The sequence below is a fragment of the Saimiri boliviensis genome, chromosome 2 (genome assembly GCF_048565385.1).
Source record: "Saimiri boliviensis isolate mSaiBol1 chromosome 2, mSaiBol1.pri, whole genome shotgun sequence".
Taxonomy (NCBI): domain Eukaryota; kingdom Metazoa; phylum Chordata; class Mammalia; order Primates; family Cebidae; genus Saimiri; species Saimiri boliviensis.
Window position 1 is genome coordinate 132,712,185 of NC_133450.1, and position 23,885 is coordinate 132,736,069.

The 23,885-nt window shown below is 46.5% G+C and overlaps 1 protein-coding gene across 1 annotated transcript; it reads right to left on the minus strand.

Moving 5' to 3' along the window:
- Positions 1 to 14,858: 14,858 nt before the first annotated feature.
- LOC101046112 (disintegrin and metalloproteinase domain-containing protein 20-like) lies at positions 14,859 to 17,063 on the minus strand. The gene is given in 3 exon segments (XM_010333024.3): positions 14,859 to 15,133; positions 15,136 to 16,048; positions 16,050 to 17,063. Coding segments are annotated over 3 exon segments (2,202 nt in total).
- Positions 17,064 to 23,885: the final 6,822 nt, after the last annotated feature.

Genomic DNA, 23,885 nt, shown 5'->3' on the forward strand with positions numbered 1-23,885 from the left:
AGCACCTGAGTGATGCTCATGCCTGCCTAACTACCAACTCTAAAACATCCATCCCTTCACCTACCCATCCATTTATCCATCCACCCATCTTTCTATCCTTCCATTTGCCCACCAACCCACACACCCATCCATCCATCCACCCACATATTCATACATCCATACACTCATTCATCTACCCATCCATCCATACATGCATCCATCCTTCCACCCACCCACACATCCACCCATTTATCCACACATCCATCCATCCTTCCACTCACCCATCTATCCAACTACTCATTCATGTATGTAGCCACCCACCTACCTACCCACCACACATCCATCAACCTACCTATCCATCCATACATGCATCCATCTATCTTTTCACTCTTCCATCCACCCACCTACTCAGCCATCCATCCATCCATCTATCCATCCATCCATCCATCCATCCATTCATCCACTCACCCATCTATCCAACTACTCATTCATGCATGTAGCCACCCACCTACCTACCTATCCATCCACCCACCCACACATCCCTCAACCTACCCATCCATTTATACATGTATCCATCTATCTTTTCACTCTTAAATCCACCCACCTACTCAGCCATCCATCCATCCATCCATTCATCCATCCATCCATCCATCCATCCTTCCATCCATCCATCCACTCACCCATGCTTGGGTCCATGGAACTTGTCCTATGTGACAAGTCTGAACTCGGTGTTGGAATCGTGGGAGACGCAAGGTGGAACAGGCTGCCTTCCTCACACCATTAACCCTATGGGGAGAAGGCAGATGGCAAACTCACCTACATGTTACATTTCCTAAAAGAGGAAGGGGAATGTCAAGCTAGAGAGTAATAGAGGCTGCTGCTGTGGACACAGAGGTAATGAAGGCCTCTATGATGACCTAAGACCTGCAGGAGCAGAAACAGCCACGTGAAAACAGGGCAGGAAGGGGGCCTGTGGCAGAGGAGTAGCTGGTGAAAGTTGCCTTAGGTTGGGCAAAGATGTTCTGTTGTGAGGAGCTGAGAAGAGTCCACGGGCAAGACACCAGCCTGTATTTCTCCACTTCCCCGTGTGCCAGTCTGTGTTCCACAGTGATTGTGTCAATGCCAAATGCATTTATGCCTCACCACTGCCTTCATGTTTGAATAAACAAAACAGAAGATAAATCCCTGATGACCCTGCAAGTTGCCTTCTTTTCACTCTGTAGCTCTCATTTCTGTCTCTCTCTGTCTTCCTTCGTTTCCCTGTATATTTTTTTGCCTTATTATTTCAACAAATGCTATTAGGGTCCATCTACTGTGCTGGAAACTTTCTTCTCACCAACCACTATAAGATAGAGAATGTTTTCTACACCTTATGACAAAATGCTATAGCTCATTCTCTTACTGCAGAATACTCTTTAATATGGGTGTCCTATTTTTAGAATTTAAAATTACTATCAATTGCCATTTTTTCTTTCTTTTTAATTTATGAAGAAAAGAGAGTTAATTGACTCACAGTTTTGTGTGGATGATGATGTTATTGACTATCACTAACAATTGCCATTTTTTTTTTCACAATTAGAAGTAGTATTTCACAAATGCGTTTTGTAACAGGGCAGGGCATTAATGAATTAAATTCTGTAATGTGAATGAGAAGTTTTATTTATTTATTTTATTTGAGGTAGAGTCTCACTCTGTCACCCAGGCTGGAGTACAGTGATGTGATCTCAGCTCACTGGAACCTCCACATCCTGGGTTCAAACGATTATCCCGCCTCAGCCTCCCAAGTAGCTCAGACTTCAGGTGCACACGGCCACATCCATCTAATTTTTGTATTTTTGGTGGAGATGGGATTTCATTATGTTGGGCATGCTGGTTTGAACTCCTGAACTCAGGTGATCCGCCTGCCTCTGCCTCCCAAAGTGCTGGGATTACAGGCGTGAGCCACTGTGCCCAGCTAAGAAACTTTATTTTTAATGGACCCACTTAGATAGTTCTTAATAATGGCTGTATCAAAACACATGCAACTTTTTATATGGAAGTAGTTTTTTTCTACAAACTAAAGAATATTTCAAATCATCTTCTCTCTAATCTATTGAATTACATGAGTTAGAAACTGCTTATAAGTATTTCAAGGAGAATATGACCCTGCATTATCTGGGTGGGTATGATGTAATCACAAGGATGCTTGTAAATGGAAACAGGAGAGCCAGAGTCAGGAGGGGTGATGTGACTATGAGGGCAGAGACTGGCAGGACAGCCTTTGAAGATGGAGGAAGGGGGCGCAGAGCGAGGATTATGGGTTCTAGAATCCGGAAAAGGCGTGAAAGCAGAATCTCCCTCCTAGGGTTCAGAAGGAACCAGCTCTGCCGACACTTGGCCTTTAGACTAATAAAACTGCAGGATGTCCAAGAAACCTCTTTCTCACACAGAACACAGTCCGTATGCTCTGTGACACGGGTGGGTTTGAGAGTTGCAGGAGACTGCAAGGCCTCTGGCTGAGACAAGGCAAGAATTAGGTGGAGCAAGAAGGTGGGTGGACAGGACTTGATTTTCAGGGGTGTAAATGTGAGGCACTGATGAGATTTCCAGGTGGAGACAGAGGGAGGATTTGTGTGTTCAAGTCCAGAATGCAGCTGGTAGGTTGGTCTGAGCCTGAGAAAGTAGGTCATTCTCCAGGGATTCAGAGTGGGAAAAAGTGAAGAGTGCCTTAGTGTTAACAGCTAAGTGAGAGATTTCTGGGGGTGTAGGCTCACAGAGCCGGCAGTGGCTTACGGAAGGGCTTATAGCCCCCGTCACTGAAAGGATCCTCTCAGCCTCTCTCTGCATATGCCCCTGGGGCTGAGGGCCTGATTCGGGTGGCCACTGGCCATTCCCTCAGAGGCCCTAAGCACCTGCTGCAGCCCAGTTACTCCCGGACCCTCTGGAGGGGAAGTTTGTGTTTGGCCATGGAGCTCAGCTGCAGCGAAAACAAGGGATGTTTTTCTTGTTTGGAAAGGTCTTGCTCTGCCACCCATGCTGGAGTGAGGTGGTGTCATCCCAGGTCACTGCAGCCTCAACCTCCTGGCCTTAAGCCATCCTCCCACCTCGACCTCTCAAAGTGTTGCGATTACAGGTGTGTGCCAGTGTGCCCAGTGAAAAACAGGTTCTGGCCTGGGCACAGTGGTTCATGCCTGTAATCCCAACACTTTGGGAGGTCAGTGTGGGTGGACTGCTTGAGCCCAGGAGTTTGAGACCAGTCTGGGCAAGGACTCCACCAAAAAATACAAAAATTAGCCAGTCTTATAACATGGTCTCTAAATAGATAGATTAAAAAAAATAAAATAAAGAAAAGAGAAAGCAGGTTCTTGAACTGTGACAGTCAGAACTCATTCAACCAAAAATGGCTAAGAGTGCTACACAATCTTGAATCAACTGCACGGTTTTAGCTCACACAGATGGGGGGCTGTCATCCTGTCTCTGCATCTGTCATGGAGGCCAGAAGTCAGCAGGGCAGACACTTGGGAAGGGAAGACAGTGGGCAAGCTGGAGTGGGCAGAGGCAGCAACGGGGATGGGCTGGACACAGAGGGCAGAGAAAGCCAGATTGTCTCTCATGCCCTTTCAAGGCTCTGGAGGGAGCCCTTTAACCGGTTGTCTTCCAATATATGTAATTATCAGGCTGTAGTGTGAAACTGGAGTTCTCAGCCTGACTGGAAGCTGTAAAAGTTTCTACAATCTTATGGTGATTAGTTTATATAGCTTTAATAAGCTTCAGCAGTACGACTAAGTCAGAGACTTGATTTAGGATTTTGATTTTAAGAACATTCGTTCTAGATGCTAAAGTCTACAAATATTTAATCCAAGCAGAATCACAGGCCATTGTAAAATAATAGTTAGTAATTTAACCAAAGGGTTAATCAAGAAGATTTTAGAGGTGAGTCAAGATGGCTGACTAGATGCAGCTGGGAAGGACATCTGCCACAGAGAGACAGGGACATTGGGAAGGTTGGTGCTTTCCAAGCAGATCTGAAGGGAAGTCATTGAGAGTGAATTGAGAGTGGATGAGGGAGGACCCAGATGCTGGGCTGAAGATGGAGGAAGCTGAGAACTCTGCACAGGGATGCCAACCACCAGGATTCACTCCTCGCTCCCAGCAATTCCTGCGGAAGTAGAACAGGTGAAGAATGGCCCACTCTTGCCATGAGCCTCCAGAATCCTAGCAGCAGGAGACCTCATGATGCCCATGGACACTTGGGCTGACACAGACAGCTGCTTGGAGAGATGGCAGGGGGAGGACTCCTGCCTGTGTAAAGCCCCGAGTGTCTGACATGGCAATGGCTGTAGTGGAGCACAGCCTGGGGACACCTGTCCCCCTGGGCTTACCAAGCTCCTCTAGGAGACGTTAGCCTTAGAGTGGCTACTGGACCTGAATAAAGCAGGGTGATCTTGTCTATGGGACAGAGCCCATCTGAGCTGAGCATTTCCTTGCTTTCTGGCCTCTTGTGGGGCCCCAGACTGGCTGTGCCTACTTGCGGTACAGCCTTGGAAGCCCAACCAGGGTGTTTCCCGGGGGCCGCCATCAGAGCTCCTTTGCCAGCAGACCATGCCTAACCATTGGAGAGCTCCATCAGGCCAGCCCCTGTGGATGTGCACCAATCCACCCATAGCACCTCCCAACTGCTTTGCTGGCATGAGTGCATGGTGGATCACAACTTAGGAATGTGCATGTGCACCCTGCTACCCTGTCCCCATCAATGTGTGGGCACCTCACTGGACTGTGACTGCCAGCGGGAACCTATGCACAGATGCTGTCACCCTGCTCCTGCCAGTACTCCACCTTAGCAGGTGAATGTGAACCCTGCCACATCACCACAACTGTGGGCACTGGTGAGTGAGAATGGATCCCACTGCCACCACTCTGATGAAGTGCTTTGGCTGGCACCCCATTTCATAGTGTTGTGGCCAATGGACTGAGAACACCTCAGCCCCTCCAAAGCAGCAAGTTTTGAAACTCAATGGGCCAAAGGACAAAGCCAGGGGCTCAGTTCCAGAGTAGAGCACATACCCCAAGAGTGTTGAGGTGAGCCTGGAACCCCTAACGTTTTCAAGAAACACAGCTAACTGAATCCACTTTATACCACAATTAAACCTACAAGAGTATCAAAGAAGATAAAAGCAACAAACAAACAAACACAAACCAAAAAACATCAAAAGGAAAAAACATCCAAAGGACAGCCACTTCAAATACCAAAGAAACATCAGTCCACAAAGATGAGAAAGAATTAATGCAAGAAACTCTGCAACTCTAAAATCCAGAGTGTCTTCTTCCCTCCAAATGACCAACTGGTTCCATAGCAATGGTTCTTAACCTGACTGAAATGGCTGAAATGAGAGACATAGAAATCACAATATGGATAGGAATGAAGATCATTGAGATTTAGGAGAATGTTGAAACCCAGTCCCAGGGAGCTAAGAAATAAAATAAAATGATACAGAACCTGAAAAATGAAATGGTTATTTTAAGAAAGAACCAAACTGATTTGATAGAGCTAAAAAACTCATTTCAAGAATTTCAGAAGTATTAACTGCAGAATAGACCAAGCTGAGGAAAGAATCACAGAGCTTGAAAACTGATTCTCTGAATTGACTCAGTCAGACAAAAATAAGGAAAAGAATAAAAAAGAAGGAATAAAACCTCAGAGAAATGTGGTATTATATAAAAAGACCAGATCGATGACTCATTGGTATCCTTGAAAAGGAGGAAGAGAAAGAAAGCAACTTGAAAAACATTTGAGACTATTCTCCATGAAAATTTCTCCAACCTTGTCAGAAAGGCCAACATTCAAATTCAAGAAATGCAAAGAACCCCATGAGATACCATACATGACAAACATCCCTAAGACATATAGCCATCAGACGCTTAGAGGTTAAAAGAGAAAAACATATTGAAGGCAGCTGGATAGAAGGTTCAGATCATATACAAAGGGAAGCCCATGAGGCTAACAGTGAATGTTTTAGCAGAAAGTGTACAAGCCAGAAGAGATTGAGGGCCTGTATTAAGTATTCTTAGAGAAAAGAAATTCCAAGCAAGAATTTCATATCCAGCCAAACTAAGCTTCATAAGTGAAGGACAAATAAGATTATTTTCAGACAAGCAAATGCTAAGGGAATTCACCACCACTAGACATGGCTTACAAGAAGTCCTTAAGGGAGTGCTAAATATGATAATGAAAGAATGTTACTGGCCATCACAAAAACAACTTAATTACATAATAAGTACACTATAAATCAGGTATACAAGCAAATCTGCACAATAAGTAACTAACTTGATAACAGGATCAAATATGCACACATCAATATTAACCTTGAATGTAAATGGACTAAATGCCCCAATCAGAGGGCACAGAATTGCCAAGTAGAGTAAGGAATCAAGACCCAAATGTATGCTGTCTTCAAGAGACCCATCTCACATGCAATGACATCCACAGGCTCAAAGTGAAAGGATGAAGAAATGTCTTCTAAGCAAACGGAAAGCAGGAAACAGCAGGTGTTTCTATTCTAATGCCAGACAAAACAGACTTTAAACCAATAATAATGATAAAAAAAAAGGCAAGGGCATTAGATAATGCTAAAGGGTTTAATTCAACAGTAAGACTTAACTATTCTAAATATATATGCACCCAACATAGGAGCACCCATATTCATAAAACAAGTTCTTAGAGATCTACCAAGAGACAGATTTAGATAACCACACAATAACAGTGGGAGACTTCAAACCCCCATTGACAGTAGCAGACAGAGCATCAAGACAGAAAACTAACAATGATATTTGAGACCTGAACTCAACACTTGATTGAACGGACCTAAAATATATCTACAGAACTCTTCACCCCCCAAAAACAGAATAGACATTCTTCTCTTCTGCACATGGCAATTACTTTAAACAAACCACTTGACCAGTCATAAAATTATTCTCAGCAAACTGAAAAAAACAAAATCATGCCAAGCACACTCTTGGACCATAGAACAATATAAATAGAAATCAACTCTAAAATAGTTGCTCAGAGCCATACAATTACATGGAAATTAAACAACCTGCTCTAGAATGACTTTTGTGTAAACAATAAAATTAAGGCAGAAACCAAGAAATTTTTTGAAACTAACAAGAGCAAAGATATAACATACCAGAATGTCTCGGACACAGCTAAAGGAGTGTTAAGAGGAAAGTTTTTACCACTAAACACCAACATCAAAAAGTTAGGAAGATCTAAAATTAACAACCTAACATTACACCTAGAAAACCTAGAAAAACAAGGAATACCAATCCCAAAGCCAGCAGAAGATGAGACATAACAAAAATCAAAGCTGCACTGAATGAAACTGAGATGCCAAAAACCATAAAAAAGACCAATGAAACCAGAAGTTGATTCTGAAAAGAATAAGATGGATAAACTGCTAGATAGAGGAAAAAAAGAGAGAAGATCCAAAGAACCACAATAAAAAATGACAAAGAGATGGCTGGGTTTGGTGGCTCACTCCTGAAATTCCAGCACTTTGGGAGGCCAAGGTAGGCAGATCACTTGAGCTCAGGAGTTCAAGGCCAGCTTAGCCAACACGGTAAAACCCCACCTCTAGTAAAAATACAAAAATTATCTGGGTGTGGTAGTGCATGCCTGTAGTCTCAGCTACGTGGGAGACTGAGACAGGAAAATTGCTTGAATCCAGGAGGCAGACCTTGCAGTGAGCCAAGATCATGCCATTGCACTCCAGTCTGGGTAACTGAGTGAGACTCTGTCTCAAGAAAAAAAAAACAATGACCAAGGGCACATTATCACAAATCTCACAGAAATACCCTGAGAAACTACTAAGAAGACCTCTATGCACACAGAATAGAAAACCTAAAAGAAATGGATAAATTCCTGGAAACATATAACCTCTCAAGATTTAACCAGGGGCCTATTGAATACCTGAACAGACCAATAATTAGTTTCAAAATTGAATCAGTAATAAAAAACCTACCAACCAGAAAATGTCCCAGAAGAGATGGATTCACAGTCAAACTCTACCAGACATATAAAGAAGAGTTGGTAACAATTCTACAGAAACTATTCCAAATAACTGGGGATGGAGTCCTTCCTAACTCGTTCTAGGAGACCAGCATCGTTCTGATACCAAAATCTGGCAGAGACACAACAAAAAAGAAAACTTCAGGCCAATATCCATGATAAACATAGATACAAATTCCTCAACAAAATGCTGGCAAATCCAATCCAGCAGCACACCAAAATGCTAATTCCCCCACAATTAAGTGAGTTGTATTCCTCAGATACAATATTGGTTCAACATATATCAATCAATAAATGTGATTCATCACATAAACAGAACTAAAAGCAAAAAACACATGATCACCTCAGTAGACACAGAAAAAGTTTTAAATATATCAAACCATCAGTTTTCATAATAAAAGAAAAGCTTTCAATAAAATTCAACATTCCTGCATGATAAAAGCTCTCCACAAACTAGTTATCAAAGAAACATAACTGAAAAATAATAAGAGGCATCTGTGCCAAGTCCACAGCCAAACATCATACTGAGTGGACGAAAGCTAAAAGCATTCCCCTTGAGGACCAGAACAAGACAAGGATGCCCACTCTTACCACTCCTATTCAACGTAGTTCTGGAAGTCCAAGCCAGAGCAATCAGGCAAGAGAAAGAAAGAAATGGAATCCAAATAGGAAGAAAGGAAGTTAACCTATCTATCTTCACAGATGATATAAGTCTATACCTAGAAAACCTGGTAGTCTCTGTCCAAAGGTTCCTAGATCTGATAAACTACTTTAGCAAATTTTCTGGACACAAAATAAATGTATAAAAATTAGAAACGTTTCTGTACACCAATAACGTCCAAGCTGAGAGCCAAAGCAGGAATGTCATCCCATTCTTAATAGCCACAGAAAGAATAAAACACCTAGTAATAGAGCTAACAAGGGAAGTGAAAGCTCTCTACAATGGCAATTATAAAACACTACTGTAAGAAATCAGGGACAACACAAGCAAATGGAAAAACGTTTCATGTTCATGGATAAGAAGAATCAATATTGCTAAAGTGGCTATACTGCCCAAAGCCATGTACAAATTCAATGCTATTCTTATAGAACTACCAACATCATTCTTCACAGAAATAGAAAAAAAGCTATTCTAAAATTTATATGGAACTGAGAAAGAGCCTGAATAGCCAAAGCAATCCTACGCAAAAAGAATAATGCTGCAAGCACCACATACTGGATTTCAAACTGTACTACAAAGCCACAAGAACAAAAACAAGAACGGCTTGACACCATTACAAGAACAGACACACAGACCGATGGAACAGAACGGAAAACTCAGAAATAAGGCTGCACAATTATAGCCGTCAGATGTTTGACAAATCTGACAACAACAAACAAAGAGGAAAGAACTCTGCTCAATAAATGGTGCTGGGGCAACTGGATAGCCATATACGGAATATTGAAACTGGATGCTTTCTTTTCACTATATGCAAAAATCAACTCAAGATGGATTAAGTACTTAAATATAAAACCTAACATTATGAAATCCCTAGAAGAAAATCTAAGAAACACCGTTCTGGACACTGGCTCTGGAAAAGTGTAAATGATGAAGACTTAAAAAGCAATTGCAACAAAACCAAAAATCGACAAGTGGGACCTAATTAAATTAGAGAGCGTCTGCACAGCAAAACAAACAAGCAAACAAAAACTACGAACAGAGTAAACAGGCAGCCTACAGAATGGGATAAAACATTTGCAAACTACATATCTAACAAAGGCCTAATATCCAGAACCTATAGGAAACTTAAACAGATTATCAAACGAAGACCAAACAGTCCCATTAAAAAATGTGCAAAGGATGTGAACAGATATTTCTCAAAAGAAGACGTACATGTGGCTGACAAGCATATGAAAACATGCTGAATATCACTAGTGGTTCACACCTGTAATTCCAGGACTTTGGAAGTCCAAGGTAGGAGGATCGCTTGAGCCCAGGGGTTCCAGACCAGCCTGAGCAATATAGTGAGACCCTGTCTCTACAACAAATCACAACAATAATTAGCTGGACATGCTAGGACAAGCCTGTAGACCCAGCTTCCTGGGAGGCTGAGGCAGGAGGGTCACTCAAATCAGGAATTTGAGGCTGCAGTGAGCTATGATTGTAGCACTGCACTCTACACCAGACGTTCCCAAACTTTTTACACAGGGGCCACTTCACTGTCCCTCAGACCGCTGGAGGCCCGCCACATACTGTGCTCCTCTCACTGACCACCAGTGGAAGACATGCCCCTTCCTGAACTGCTACAGGGGGCTGGATAAATGGCCTCATGAGGCCGCATGCGGCCCGCGGGCTGTAGTTTGGGGACGCCTGCTCTGCACTAACAGAGAGAGACTCTATCTCTTTTTTTAAAAATCTGGTATTTAAATAAGAAAGGCCCTAATTTTCCCTGATTGACTTTTTTTTTTTTTTTTTTTTTTTTTTTTTTTTTTTTTTGCATTTCTTTTTTTTTAGGTTCAGGGTGAACATGTTCAGGTTTGTTATATGCATAAATTGCATGACACAATTAGAAATGATTTCATCACCGAGGTAATAAGCATAGTACCCAATAGCTCGTTTCTCAATCTCCACCTTCCTCCACCGTTCAGCTTCTAGTAGGCCCTGATGTCTGCTGTTCCCTGCATTGTGTCCATACGCACTCAGGATTGAGCTCCAACTTACAAGTGAGAACGTGTGGTATTTCATTTTCTGTTCCTGCATTAATTCACCTAGGATGATGGCCTCCAGCTGTATCCATGTTGCTACGAAGGACATGATTTCTTTCTTTTTCATGGCTGTGTAGTGTTCCATGGTGTATATGTACGAGGTTTTCTTTATCCACTCTTCTGCTGATGGGCATCGAGGTTGATTCCATGTCTTTGTTATTGTGCATAGTGCTGCAGTGAACGTATGAGTGCATGTGTCTTTACTAGAACAATTTCTATTTCTTAGGGTAGATATCCAGTACTGGGATTGCTGGGGCAAATGGTGGTTCAATTTTAAGTTCTTTGAGAAATCTCCAAATTGCTTTCCTTAGTGGCTGAACTACATTACATTTCTACTCTGAGCCCCAAATACCTAAGACAGGTCTCGTCAATTTGGAAAGTTAGAAGATGCACCCGCGACACAGCCCGGGAAGTACTGATGACATGTGTCCAAGGTGCTCAGGGGTACAGTATACATTTTAGGGAAACAAGAGACATCAATCTACATGTGTAAGATGTACACTGTTTCATTCTGCTAAGGCAGAACATCTCAACGTGGGAGCTTCCACTAGGCTGGAAGTAGGTAAGTGACAAAATTTTGCATTCTTTTGAGTCCTTGATCAGCCTTCCACTGAATATACAATTTAGTCTAGGTCAGTGAATCTTCAGTTTTACATAAATAACAGAAAAGAGGAAGGAATTAGATACGGATTTGTCTCATGTGAGCCTCAGAGGGATGCTGTTGAATAGAATGGGAGGCAGGTTTGCCCTAAGCAGTTCCCAGCCTGAGTTTTCCCTCTAGCTTCATGATTTTGGGGTTCCAAGATTAATTTTCCTTTCACATCACTAGCAGTATGTAAGTTGTTCTGTTTTCTCCACAGCCTCACCAACATCTACTGTTTCTTTGACTTTTTAAGGATGGCCGTTCTGACTGCTGTGAGATGTATCTCCCTGTGGTTCTGATTTGCATTTCTCTAATGATTAGTGATGTAGAACACTTCTCCTTATGCTTGTTGGCAACACCTTCTCTTGGGAAGTGTCTTCATGTCCTTGGCCCATTTTTAATAAGATTGTTTGGTTTTTTCTTGCTGGTTTAAGGTTCTTATAGATTCTCGATATTAAATCTTTGTCTCATGCTGTTATGGTTTGGCTCTGTGTCATTGACCAATCTCATCTCACACAGTCATCCCCAAATGTCGAGGGATTGGATCATGGGGTAGTTTCCCCCATGCTGTTCTCATGACAGTGAGTGACTGCTCATGGGGTCTGATGGTTCTATAAATGCGTGGCAGTTTCTCCTTCCTGTTCTCTCTCTCTCTCTCTCTCTCTCTCTCTGTCTATCACCTGTTGCCATGTATCACATGCCTGCTTCCATTTCCACCGAGATTGCAAGTTTCCTGAGCCCTGACCCGAACTACTAGAAACTGTGAGTCAATTAAACCTCTTCTTTACGAATTACCCACTCTTGGGCAGTTCTTTAGAGCACTGTGAAAACAGACTAATAGAGTAAACTGGTACCAGGAATGGGGAACGGCTAGAAAGATACCTCAAAATCTAGAAGCAACTTTGGAACTCGGTAATGGGCAGAGGTTGTAAGAGTTTGGAGGACTTGGAAGAAGATAGGAAGATGTGGGAAAGTTTGGAACTTCCTCGAAACTTTTGAGTGGTTTTGACCAAAATGCTGATAGCGACATGAACAGCTAAGTCCTTCATTAAGCCGGCGACCCAGAGCGACCAACACTCAAAATTCTCTCAGCCCAACGAAAAAGTTAGGTGGTCTTTTATACACTAGTTTTAACAGGAAGGGGGGACCTAGCTGAAACAAAGTTTTCACACAGGCCGAGTAAGCAAAAAGTCAAAAGAGAAACTGATACATAAGAAATAAAACAGTGCCAGGTGTGAGGACTGCGGCTGTCATGGAAGACATACAACTTACAGATAAGGGGGCTCTGGGTGCTCACTGAAGCTGCACTTCCAGGCTCTGCTGATACCACTTTACTCGGCCACTTATCAGCAAAGGCATTTCTATGTGTCAGAGTCAGCCTGACCTTGCTTTATACTGTAGTTGCACACTTGATGGGGAGAAGGTTACTAAAATGTAGAAGCCAAGATGGCGTGTGACCGGCTCAAAAAGGCTAACATAAAGCTTGAACAGCCCTTAGTCAGGAAAAGGAGAGTTCGTTTTAGCTGGCAAAAAGAAGGGTGTCACACATGCTCTGTGGTTAAGGTCAATGGTCAGGTCAAGACAGCAGGTGCTGAGGCATGCAGATCTGGAGGACGTAAACGCTAATGCTCACGGAAGACCATTTCCACCGCGTTAAAGGTGGTTTCTCTTGGTCAGCTGTTGGCTTGTGTTTTTGGTATTGCTGTTGTTTTAAACAGTGTTTACCTGACTTCGACATGAACTCGATTGGTCACTTTCTTTCTTAAAATGTGTATCGTTCTAAAAGTTCACACGGCATCAGATATTGGCTCAGACTTTAATGTTTCTGCAGCAGAATGCACATTTGCCTTCCTTTCCTGCATACTTCTCCCACTGCCCTGAGCAGTGTCCCTGTGGGTCCATCTGTGTAGTGGGTGGGGCAGGTGACACAGGCCCCGATATGGGGTGGAGCTGTGCCAAGTACAGCGCAGTCTCGTGTGTGCACTGGGGTGGGTGGGCCCCGGAAAGAGGAGGTCATTCCCCCTGGGGAACAGCCATGCCCCAGGGGAGAAGTCGGCTGAGCAGCAGGGGGAAGATGCACCAAGAGTGGGAGAGGTCTGCTGCTGCATCAGCGAATCCCCTCAGTCCCGAAAGGCACGCAAGGGGAGGGCGTGGGGTTCACTGACCTCACACTTATCCGTCCAGTAGCCTTCACCCACAAAAGACAACATATACTGAAACAGGCACAGGAATGGATTGCTCCCATCTTTTTGTTGGCTGAATGGAGGAGATTTCTAAGCAGGTTCACAGAAAGGATATCACGCTGTGTTGGAGAAAAGGGTGGGAATCCTAAACACTGTGTGTCGAAGCAGGGCAGCTAGAACACAGAGATGTTGAGAAAAATGCCACGTCTCAGTACTGCTCCAGAATATCAGCATTTCTGCGGATGGTATGGGAAGCGTGATTTCCTCTGTTTGTGGGCTTTGTCTTTGAAATTCTCTGTGATATATCTGCATTGCATTTTAAAAGTCAATATTATTCTGAATTTGATTTTAAAATGAAATTTTATCTCATTCAGTTATTTATACATTGATCTTTCATTTTCCTTGACAATAACTTAGCGACTCACCTAGCCCTGTTTTTCACCTGACCAGCCTGTGCTGCTAAAGCCTGCTTTCTCTTCCTCATCATGACCTACTCAGCTTCCCTTCCTTCTTCCATTCATGGAAATGTGGGGCAGGAAGGGAGAGGGCCCCTGCCATTCCCAGAGCTCCCACTAAATGCCAGAGAGCTTTCCCCACACGTCTACCTATTTTTCTAGTTGAATTTCATTGCATGCAGCAGTCAACCCCAGGGACTCAGATTCCCGCATACGGGACGCTCGACCCCAGGTAGGGAGATTTGCTTGGTGGGGGATTGGAACCCAAGTTCTCACTGCAAAGCGCACAGGCATTCCCATGAGAACAGACGGAACAGGGAGTAGCCCTGGATGACCATAAACGCACTTTGGGTTTAGACAAGGACAGATGACCTGGGAATGAGGCGGCCCACTCGTCAGGAGCTCACTTCAGGAGAAATGTCATGAATGTGCCCTTTAGGGAGCTGGTGGCAACTTCCATTAATTCTGGGACTAGCAACCTCAGTTCATGACCCGGCTGATCACTCAGGTCTCCTCTCAAGGCCAGAGGCTCTGGCCAAGTCTGGGCTCCCAGCAGAGTCTAAGAAAATGTGGAAGGCAGCAATGTGATTTTGAAGATTTATTTCAGAGTGAGCATCAGCGACCTACAGAAACCTGGGACAGAAGCCAGCACTTCCCGTTTCCCCAACATGTGAGGGAGGACCCAGTGCCTCCCGCGGACTTCAAGAAATTTGGACTCGAGCTTTTCCATCCCTCCTCCTGCTCCTGTTTCACAGATTTTGCTTTTATATTCTGAGTGTCTTTACAGAGGTCGGGAAGCTGAAATTTTCTTATCTGGGGCCAGTAACTGTCACTTCCTTAACGGTGGTGGTTCTGATAGTTCGCACATTTGTGGCGATCCCAAACAGCAGTGCAATTATGAAGGCGTAAATGCGACCAAAGACCACCCTCAGGTATGTCGCTGGAAGTTCGCTTTGTGTGATGGAACACATTCTTTTCGGAGGGGGCCCGCTGTCGACACTGCCCCCAGTGCCACTTCTCAGGCACCGCGGAGGATCCCAGCCGACATGGCAATGGCAGTTCCTTCTGTTGTTGCAGACCCCTTGTGACTGCACTTCTCAGGGCGACAGTCGTAGCCCAGGGAAGCGATAGTGGTGTTGCACCGGCTTTGATTACAGAGGTTTCCACGAACACAGGGAGTGCCGTCGATCACACGTCCAACATCGGTTGTGCCCAATCCACGGTGTTCATCCAGCCCAAAACACTGAGCCGGGCCTATCATGGAGTGATGGAATGAAGCGTGTTCCTGCAGCCGGGGCAGATGCGTGACGTTGGTGCACTGCAGTCTCCCACAAAACTTGTCTATTTTTACACAAGGCTGGTAAGCGTAAGAATCATATAGTCGAGTACAATGTCCAAATCGGTAACTTTTGAGGTTGATATTATAGCAGTCGTCAGGAGCATTCTCAGCACTGACACCAAAGATCGCCTTGCAGAGCAAATTGCGGTCAGTGCAGTTCCCGTGATAGCAGTAGCCTTCTTCAGTGCACGGGTTTCCGTCCTGCATATAAACGTTCAGGGGGCATATCCAGGTGGTCCCACGACAGTACTCTGGAAGGTCACATATGTTTTGGATAAGTCTGCAGAGAGTCCCTGGCGGGGAGAAGCTGCAGTTTGTACAGCAGTCTCCTATATGACAAATGCTCCCCGGTGTGAAACGACAGCCACTTATACAACACGGACTGGCGTAACACTGTTTAAAGGAGCCACAGTCACATTGCTCGTTCTCTTCCACTATCAGGTTTCCACAGCGAACTGTTTTCAAGACTTTATTATGCACAGGGGACGGTGTAATGAAGATACAGTGGGATACAGTGGAAAAACAGCTTTGTGCATGTCCATAGGTGCAGTTACTGAACGCATCTGTCATCCCTGGTTATCGCTGCATAATGCAGGAGGTCCTCCTCTGACATGTACAGTATGATCCATCATATTCCACACCAATACTTCTCATCAGTGACTGCATTATTATCAATTATCACGGCTATCAACAAATAATGTCTGCTTAGAATACCGATGTGTATCAGGCCGTGAGATTTACACATTTTATACGTTGGAACTGCATAGTTAGATTCATGTGGTCCATCTTGAATAAGTAGTGTGGATACATGAACTTGAAAAGGAGTAAAAAAGTTTGTTCTATAATAAGTAATAATTGCACTGTTTGTTCTATAATCATTCACAGGGACTGGGTCCCGATCATTATATATGGTCAACAGATAAATACAGTACCGCAGATCAATATTTTGAGCAATGCTGTCAACGAGACTGAACATCCGGACCACCTCTTTGGAACAAGCTGTAATATTGTTATATACTCTATAGTATGAATTGGAACATTGAATATGACCTTTTATATTGCCTGGATGAGAACTATACAGGACATTAGATAACCTGGGATTCATGCTGTCATTTGCTTCAGAGAGCCAGGGGTCTGTCTGTTCATTTTCACCATCTCTAAATGTGGGCCCCGTGGCGTTGGGCTCGGCCACTATCTGAGAAACAACGTGTTCAAACCTGGGGGAATCCTGCAGGGGTTTGATTTCGTAGGCAAGGTCGTCCAGCTTCAGGATGCCGCTGAGGCCGCCATAGCACGTGTCGACGGTGACCATGGACAGAGGCACCTCCTCCAGGTAGCCGAGGTAGTAGCAGTCTGCAGGGATGTAGGGGTAATCCATCTGCAAGGCGCCTTGGTCATCCTGCGTGGTCACCAGCACATGTCTGGGCCAGAGAAGTCGTTTTCTGCGCATGTGGAGGACGTGTCTTTTACCCCCAAAACGCAGGCTGTAGGACAGCCAGCCGGGAAACTGAAGGCCTTTGCCGCGGTGCGTCTCCCTCCTGGGGATCACCACCTCGGAGGACGCGTAGTGCCACAAGGGTCGGCCTTGAGAACAGCGGACCGGAGCCAGGGGTGCCCAGAGCCCCAGTAGCACGAGGGTGGCCCTGAGGGCGACCCGCACCTCTGCCGGCCTCATGTCCCAGCCCAGGGATGTTCATCCAGAGAATGGGAAATAACTGTCCTCACGGAAGCCAGGCCCCAACCATCTGTGGTGGCCACTTCCCCCCCAGGGAGACCCTGACAGAGAACAAAGGCCCTGCCTGGGCTCCCACATAACACCCCTGGGGCCCCTGGACTCCCCTAGGGGATGAAGTAACAGTCTCAGCTTGGGACAGTGTGCGGGTCTGCACAGGATGGTTGTGGGATGAGGTCATGGCTGTGAGGGCTCACTGGAAGGGAAGGGGCCAGGGCAGCAGGGCTGTGTCTTTCTCACCATGCCAATCTGTTCTGCCGCCTTCTCAATCTACAAAACACAGTGGGAGTGTTCAGTGACCTTGCCTGTGGCTCCCATCACCCGTGTTACTCTCAGTCCCTCTGTGGGTGAATATTCCTGCTTCCTGTGACTCACAGCGCTTACTTCTGTGTCACGTGGAGGTAGACACTGCCCATGTTTCCCGGGAGGGCTGAATGTTGTTCTAGTCTTAATAGGTGCCCATCTCTTGTTCTTTTGGCTGTTTCGTTTTGTTTGGGCTTTGAAGTTCTGTTTGGGGTCATCAGCTGGTGAAAAGAAAATACCTTGGGCACCTTCAAGTTGGAGACACTCAGGGGAAATCTGCCTCCCACTCTGTTCGAAGGAGCCCCTCTTCTGTGGAGACAGACGCATATTGCCTCCTTTGGAAACACTTATCAGAAACTCAGAAGAGCACAACCCTCTGTCTGTCACCTACCTGTGACCTGGAAGCCCCCAGTGGGGAGGCCTTGCCTTGAGTTGTCTCAGCCTTTCTGGGTGGAGCAAATGTACTTCTTCCGTGTATTCACTGACATCTCATGTTTCCTTGAAATGCGTAAAACCAGGCCATGCCCAACCTCCTTGGGCACGTGTCATCAGGACTTCCCAGACCAGCCCCAAATGTGTGTCATTTACACATCCACAGTTCATTCATCTGATCATAACAGTCCCCAGACTCTTAACTCATTTCATCAGCAACTCTAAATTCTCGAGGGTAAAACGTAATTTAAATATCAACTAAAGCATATATGGGTAAGATTGGAGGTACCATTATTTCTGAAACAAGTTTCTCTCCAGCTCTGAGCCTGTAAAACCAGATATCTAATTTTACTGGGGCTACCTTTGTTTTTTGAGACAGAGTCTTGCTCAGTCGCCAGGCGCCAGGCTGGAGTGCAGTGGCGCAATCTCAGCTCACTGCAACCTCTGCCTCCCGGGTTCAAGCAATTCTCCGGCTTCAGCCTCCTGAGTAGCTGGGACTACAGGCGTCTGCCACCGCGCCCAGGTAATTTTTGTATTTTTAGTGGAGACAGGGTGTCACCATGTTGGCCAGGATGGTCTGCATCTCTTGACCTGGTGATCTGCCTGCCTTGGTCTCCCAAAGTGCTGGGATTACAGGGGAGAGCCACCGTGTTCTGCCTTGGGGCTGTCTTGACAAAGTGTCATAAAATGCATGACTTTAACAAGGTGTATTTATTACTTGCAGTGCCGAAGGCCAGGAAGCCCAAGACTGCGATCAGGTGTCTGTAAGGGCTTCCTTCCTGGTTTGCAGATGTCCTAATTTTATTGTATCATCTCATGACAGAGAAGCAAGAGAGAAAAGCTCTCTCATGTATTTTTATTAGAGCGCTAACTTCATTTATGATGGCTTCACCTTTTTCACCTAATCACCCCTCAAATGGCCCACACCCCAATTATATCACATTGGTGATTAGGATTCCATGATATTAATTCTGAGATTACATACACATTCAGTCCATAGCACTGGACACGTTATTTTATTTCAAATACAGTGGTGAGTTAGGCATAGAATATATTTTTTTGTCCCCACAGAAAAAAATTGGAAAGAAAAGAGGGGTGATGTGTCCCCAGCAAGTACGACACATCATCAAACAAATTGCCATAAGCCTTATGGCTCAGGTGGCATCTTCTCTGGGACAAGCTTCTTCCTTCCTAGCTCATTGCAGCAGCAGAATTAACTCCGAGGCTTTAGGCAGAGGCACAAAGCCTGGGTAGCTGCTGGGTTAAGGTCCCGTCCCAAAGACCCCATGCAGCCCTACACAGGAGGCTCGCTGGGAGTTCCTAAGTTCCAGGCTCTGGTAGGACGTCTTTCCTCAAGGTTTTTTAGCACAGGTTGTCTGGTCTGTTCAAATCAAGGTAGTGGTCTGATTACTTCTAAATAAGTTCAAAGTTTTTTTTTTTCTTCTGGAGGAATGGTGCACATTTGCAACCTGGTAGCTGCATCCTCTTAAATCCGAAGACTCTGACAGCATTAATCCATTTTGTCTCATCTCCATCCTCATTCTTTAAAACCTGCAGCATTTATTCTCCTATAATACCATAAATTCTTCATCAAGTGACATTACAGCCCCATACTCACTGTTCTCTTCAGAACACACTTCCTGGTTTTCCAAAACGGATAGGTTGAGAATTTTCCAAGCCTTTAAGTTTTGGATACTTTTTCCTGATAGTTTCATCTTCAATTCATCTCTCTCTTATTATAGGTGCTCAGGAGAAAGCAAACCACACTTTTTTTTTGGAAAACTTTACTTAGAAGTGTTCTCAGCTAAATATTCAATTTCGCTGCACACAAGTTCTCTTTCACTAAATATTACAACACAGTCTAGACAAGTTCTTTTGCCGCTTTACAAAAACATCACTATTTATCCAGTTTCCAATAGCACTCCACTCATTTCAGTCTATCAGAATGACCCTTAATATGCACATTTCTTTACCCATGTCAAAACTATCCAGCCTTTTACACATAACTCAATTCCAAGGTACTTTCACAGTGTTGAAGTAACTGTAACATCAGAACCCCACGTCTTCACCTCAAATTCTGTTTAGTCAGTTCAAGCTGAGATTAAAAATGATCATACTTGGTCACTTAGGCAACCTTAATTTGATCTCAGTTCCTCAGTTCTGGAAATTCCAAGATCAAGATGCTGGCGAGGCAGATTTTACGTTGAGGCTTCTACTGTTGGCTCAAAGCTGTCACCACTTTGCTATTTGGTCACATGGTATCTTCACACGCTGCGTGTGTGAGTGTAAAGAGAGAGAAGGGTGAGGTGAGAGAGTGAGAGGGAAATTCTCTGGTGTCTTTACAGTAGTTCCATTTGAATGATTCCGCACCCCTAATTTGCTGCACAACTAAATAGTTTCTCGGTTAGTCCATTGAATTGTGAAGAAATACCTGAGGCTGGGTAATTTGCGAAGGACTTCGGTTTTAAGTGGCTCACGGCTGTGAAGGCTGTACAGCAAGTGTGGGGCCAGCATCTGTTTTTGGTGAGGGCTTCAGAAAGCTCTCAGTCATTGATGCTACCACCGACAAGCGCCACTCAGGGAAACAGGTCAGTGGCACCTCCCAACAGCACCCCAGGCAGCACCGGCACAAACCCGCATCCAGAACCCACTCCAGGAGCACAGACACCCCAATAACCCCACCCCCCACCCTGGTGACTCCCCACTGGAATCAGCCCCGGAGTCCACCAGGACCCAAGACTTGCCCCTGTCCCTGTCCCTCACTCAGGACCTGCTGCAAGGGACCGTTTGTGGGGGATACCAAGGTGGGCCCCGATGTGCACCAGCAACAGACCTTTCCTGCCTGCCCTGTGGCAGCACAGACTTTGGGGTCTGGGCAGGGAGGAACTTCTGGCAGGTGGCCACGCACAGAGCCCCCAGGCGGAGGTGGCCCCAGGAAGGCCGCCAGGAGGTGGACCACGGCTCTTCCTCCCAGCTGGACCCCATGTCCACCCCAATATGTGGGCATCATCCAAGACAGGTTCTCCATGGAGCCCCGGTCAGAGTCCTCCCTGGTCCCCTCTGGGCCTCAGTCTAGGCTCAGGGAATGCAGCCACCTCGGGTACACCAGGCAGCACAGACCTGGCTTGGGTCCTGCAGTGCCCAAACCCACTCTGGAGTAGCGCAGGTGCATCGGGGACAGGTTGGGCTCCCCACCCCCACCCTGCACCTGCACATACGCACCCGCCCCTGCCCGGCCCCTCTGAGGAGGGTCAGAGCCCCCCGTGTGGTATGGACATACAGTCTCACTCACCAGCCTCCCCTCCTGGGAGAAGGGGCCTCATACCCAGATCCCCGCAGCAGCTGGTCACAGGTGGAGGCAGTGGCCCCGGCGCCACCCTAACTGGCCCTCAGGCTGGTCCAGCCCGGCTGCCCTGCGTCGCTGGGAGGCCTAAGCTCCACCGGACCACAAGTCTAGAGCAGAGCCCCGGTAGCCGCCCACACCCAGCTCACAGGAAGAGGATAAGCCACAGACCCCCAGGGCTGGGAGCTGCCTTCCTGCCACCCCTTCCTGCCCCAGACCTCTGTGCCCTCCCCCAGCCACTGCCACACGGGCCAGGGAGCTGCTCCCCCACAGTTCAACCAGAACCCAGATGCCTGGCACTCGGGTGGCTGCCCCTTCCTTCTCCATTCGCTCCCAGCTCCTCCGTGCCGCCTCCTTCCTCCCTCCTTCCAGGAACACCCTGTGCAGCCCCTCCCTGAAGCCCACACCTGGGAGACCCCACCCTCCCTTGAGCCCTTTCTCCCCCGCTGCTCTTGCCGCCCACCCAGACAACCTGGGGTCCTGTCCCCGCAGCCCCCACCCTGGTCTCCACCCAGACCCCTGTCCCTCCCTCCAGACACCCCTCCCAGGCCAACCCTGCATCTGCAGACCCTCCCCTCTTGTGCCGCCAGAGCCTCAGTTTCTCCCGCCTGTGCCCACCCCTCCCCTTCCTGCCCACAGCCCAAGCTCTTCTTCTCCTGAGGCCCCTGAGCCATGGCCCTGACTGAGCCCTCCCCACCACTTACTGCCCATGCCCTCACCTTCCTCCTGGCCACGCCGCCCGCTCCCCTCTCAGGCCTGACCCTTGTGTTTCAGAGCAAACTCACCCAAGTCTTTCCCTCCAGGCCCGGGCCCGAGTCCTCACTGCCCATCTATGGGACCAGCCTCCTCTGCACAGAAGCAGGGAGCTCAGCCCGTCCACAGGCAGAAGGCACTGGATGAACTCTGCCCCAGTGCCTTGACGCACGTCCGCCTGGGTGTCCACTGCCCACTCCTGCAGGGAGGCTCAGGACTCCTTTACAGAGAGGGATCCAGTCAGCAACATCATGGAAGTATGGGGCTCCCAGACATCCCAGCCTCTCCCAGGCCCCTCCAGGGAAGAGACCTGCAGCCACTCATTCAATAGAGTCTAACACCAAACAGCTCTGGAGGCCACTGGATAGGAACTGAGTCAGTGCCCGACCCGGAGGCAGAGGAGCAGTGAGCCGGAGCCCAGACCTTAGGGCCAGAGACCAGCCGTGCACATCCTGAGAGCCTCACTGGTGGCCTCACAGCATCCCAGGAAACAGGACAGACCCACAGCCCCATCTGGACCAGGGCAGACCCTGCCCAGCCCCCAGCACCTGCCTCAAGGACACCAGGCGACAGCTTCAGAGGCTCCTGCAGAAGTGAGGAGGGGAGGCCTCCTTCACCAGCAAGCGCTTCCCTTGAGCAAAAACAGGACCCATGCAGCTCCCCCAGGACAAAGAGGGAGCCCCCTGCACAGCACTGGGCTGAGTCCTCTCTAATCACCCTGCTTCTCAGACAAAAACCCTGGGAATGCACAGTGTCAGCCAGAGAGCCGGGCCAGAGACAGCAAGAGGGGACTCCGTGACAACTGCAGAAAAAGGAGGATATTGTGGGTGCCCGTGTCACTGTGAGACTACTGTACTAGTACTGGCTGCTATGCCCACAGCGACTCAGCCCTATGCCCAAAGCCCTCCTGCAAACGCACCCACTCCAGGCCTTGAAGCACTGGGGTAAGCACCTGGGACCATTTGTATGGAAAATCCTATGGAATCTAAAAAGTGCTGCTAAGATTGAGAGGAAACGTAGCACATTTGCAGGATATATGATGAATTCAATTTCCTTGCTATTTCAAGAACTTCCTTTAGCCAGTCTTTAAGAATACATCTGGTAGCAAATATTCTTTTAGTTTTTGTTTACTTGAGAACATATCCATTTTCTCCTCTTTCTTGAAGGATAGTTTCATGGGGTATAGAATTCACAATCAACAATTCTTGAATATTGAAAAATATTTGAGAAAGACTCTAGAATATGAATTGGCATCCCTGATAGTTAATGCATCATTTCTCTCTTGCTACTCAGTGCTGTCACCTGGGCAGCGCATGGAATAGATGTGTTCAGTTTATGTGTGTGACCACACAACATGTATTGAAGCAGGTGGACCAGGTGGGTGCTGAAGGGGAGGCCGAGTAGAGTGGTCTGGTGAGTGCTTGTCTAAGCAGGGACTTGCCAGACCGCAGCCAAATGCAGGGACAGTGGAGTCACAGAGGGGGAGGATGGTTTGGAAAGAGGGGCTCAAATTGACATAGGGGAGGGAAATGTATATATATTTGTTCCTATGTATAAAGGTGATTTGTTTATTGTAGGAAGTTTATAAATTATAATAATAAAATGATAGCCATTGAACTCTACATTATCCAATAGCATGTGCCACTTACAATATTGAGCAGAATGACTAGACCCTCCCACATGTGGGTTTTCATCTCATGGCTGGGGTTCCAGATGGGGCATGGCCATGGCATAGGTGTCTGGCAGAAATCTCCTTCACTCAGCCATGGTCAGTTATGAATTCCAGACTGATGAGCTATGATACACTCAGCCCCTACTCAAATCATTCTGCCCTTCCTGACCATCACCCATCTAATGCCTCCCAACCTGGTCCCTCGTTACCAACAGTGTGAAGTGTAACAAACCACCATATTCAAAGCAAAGTCCTTAAACAC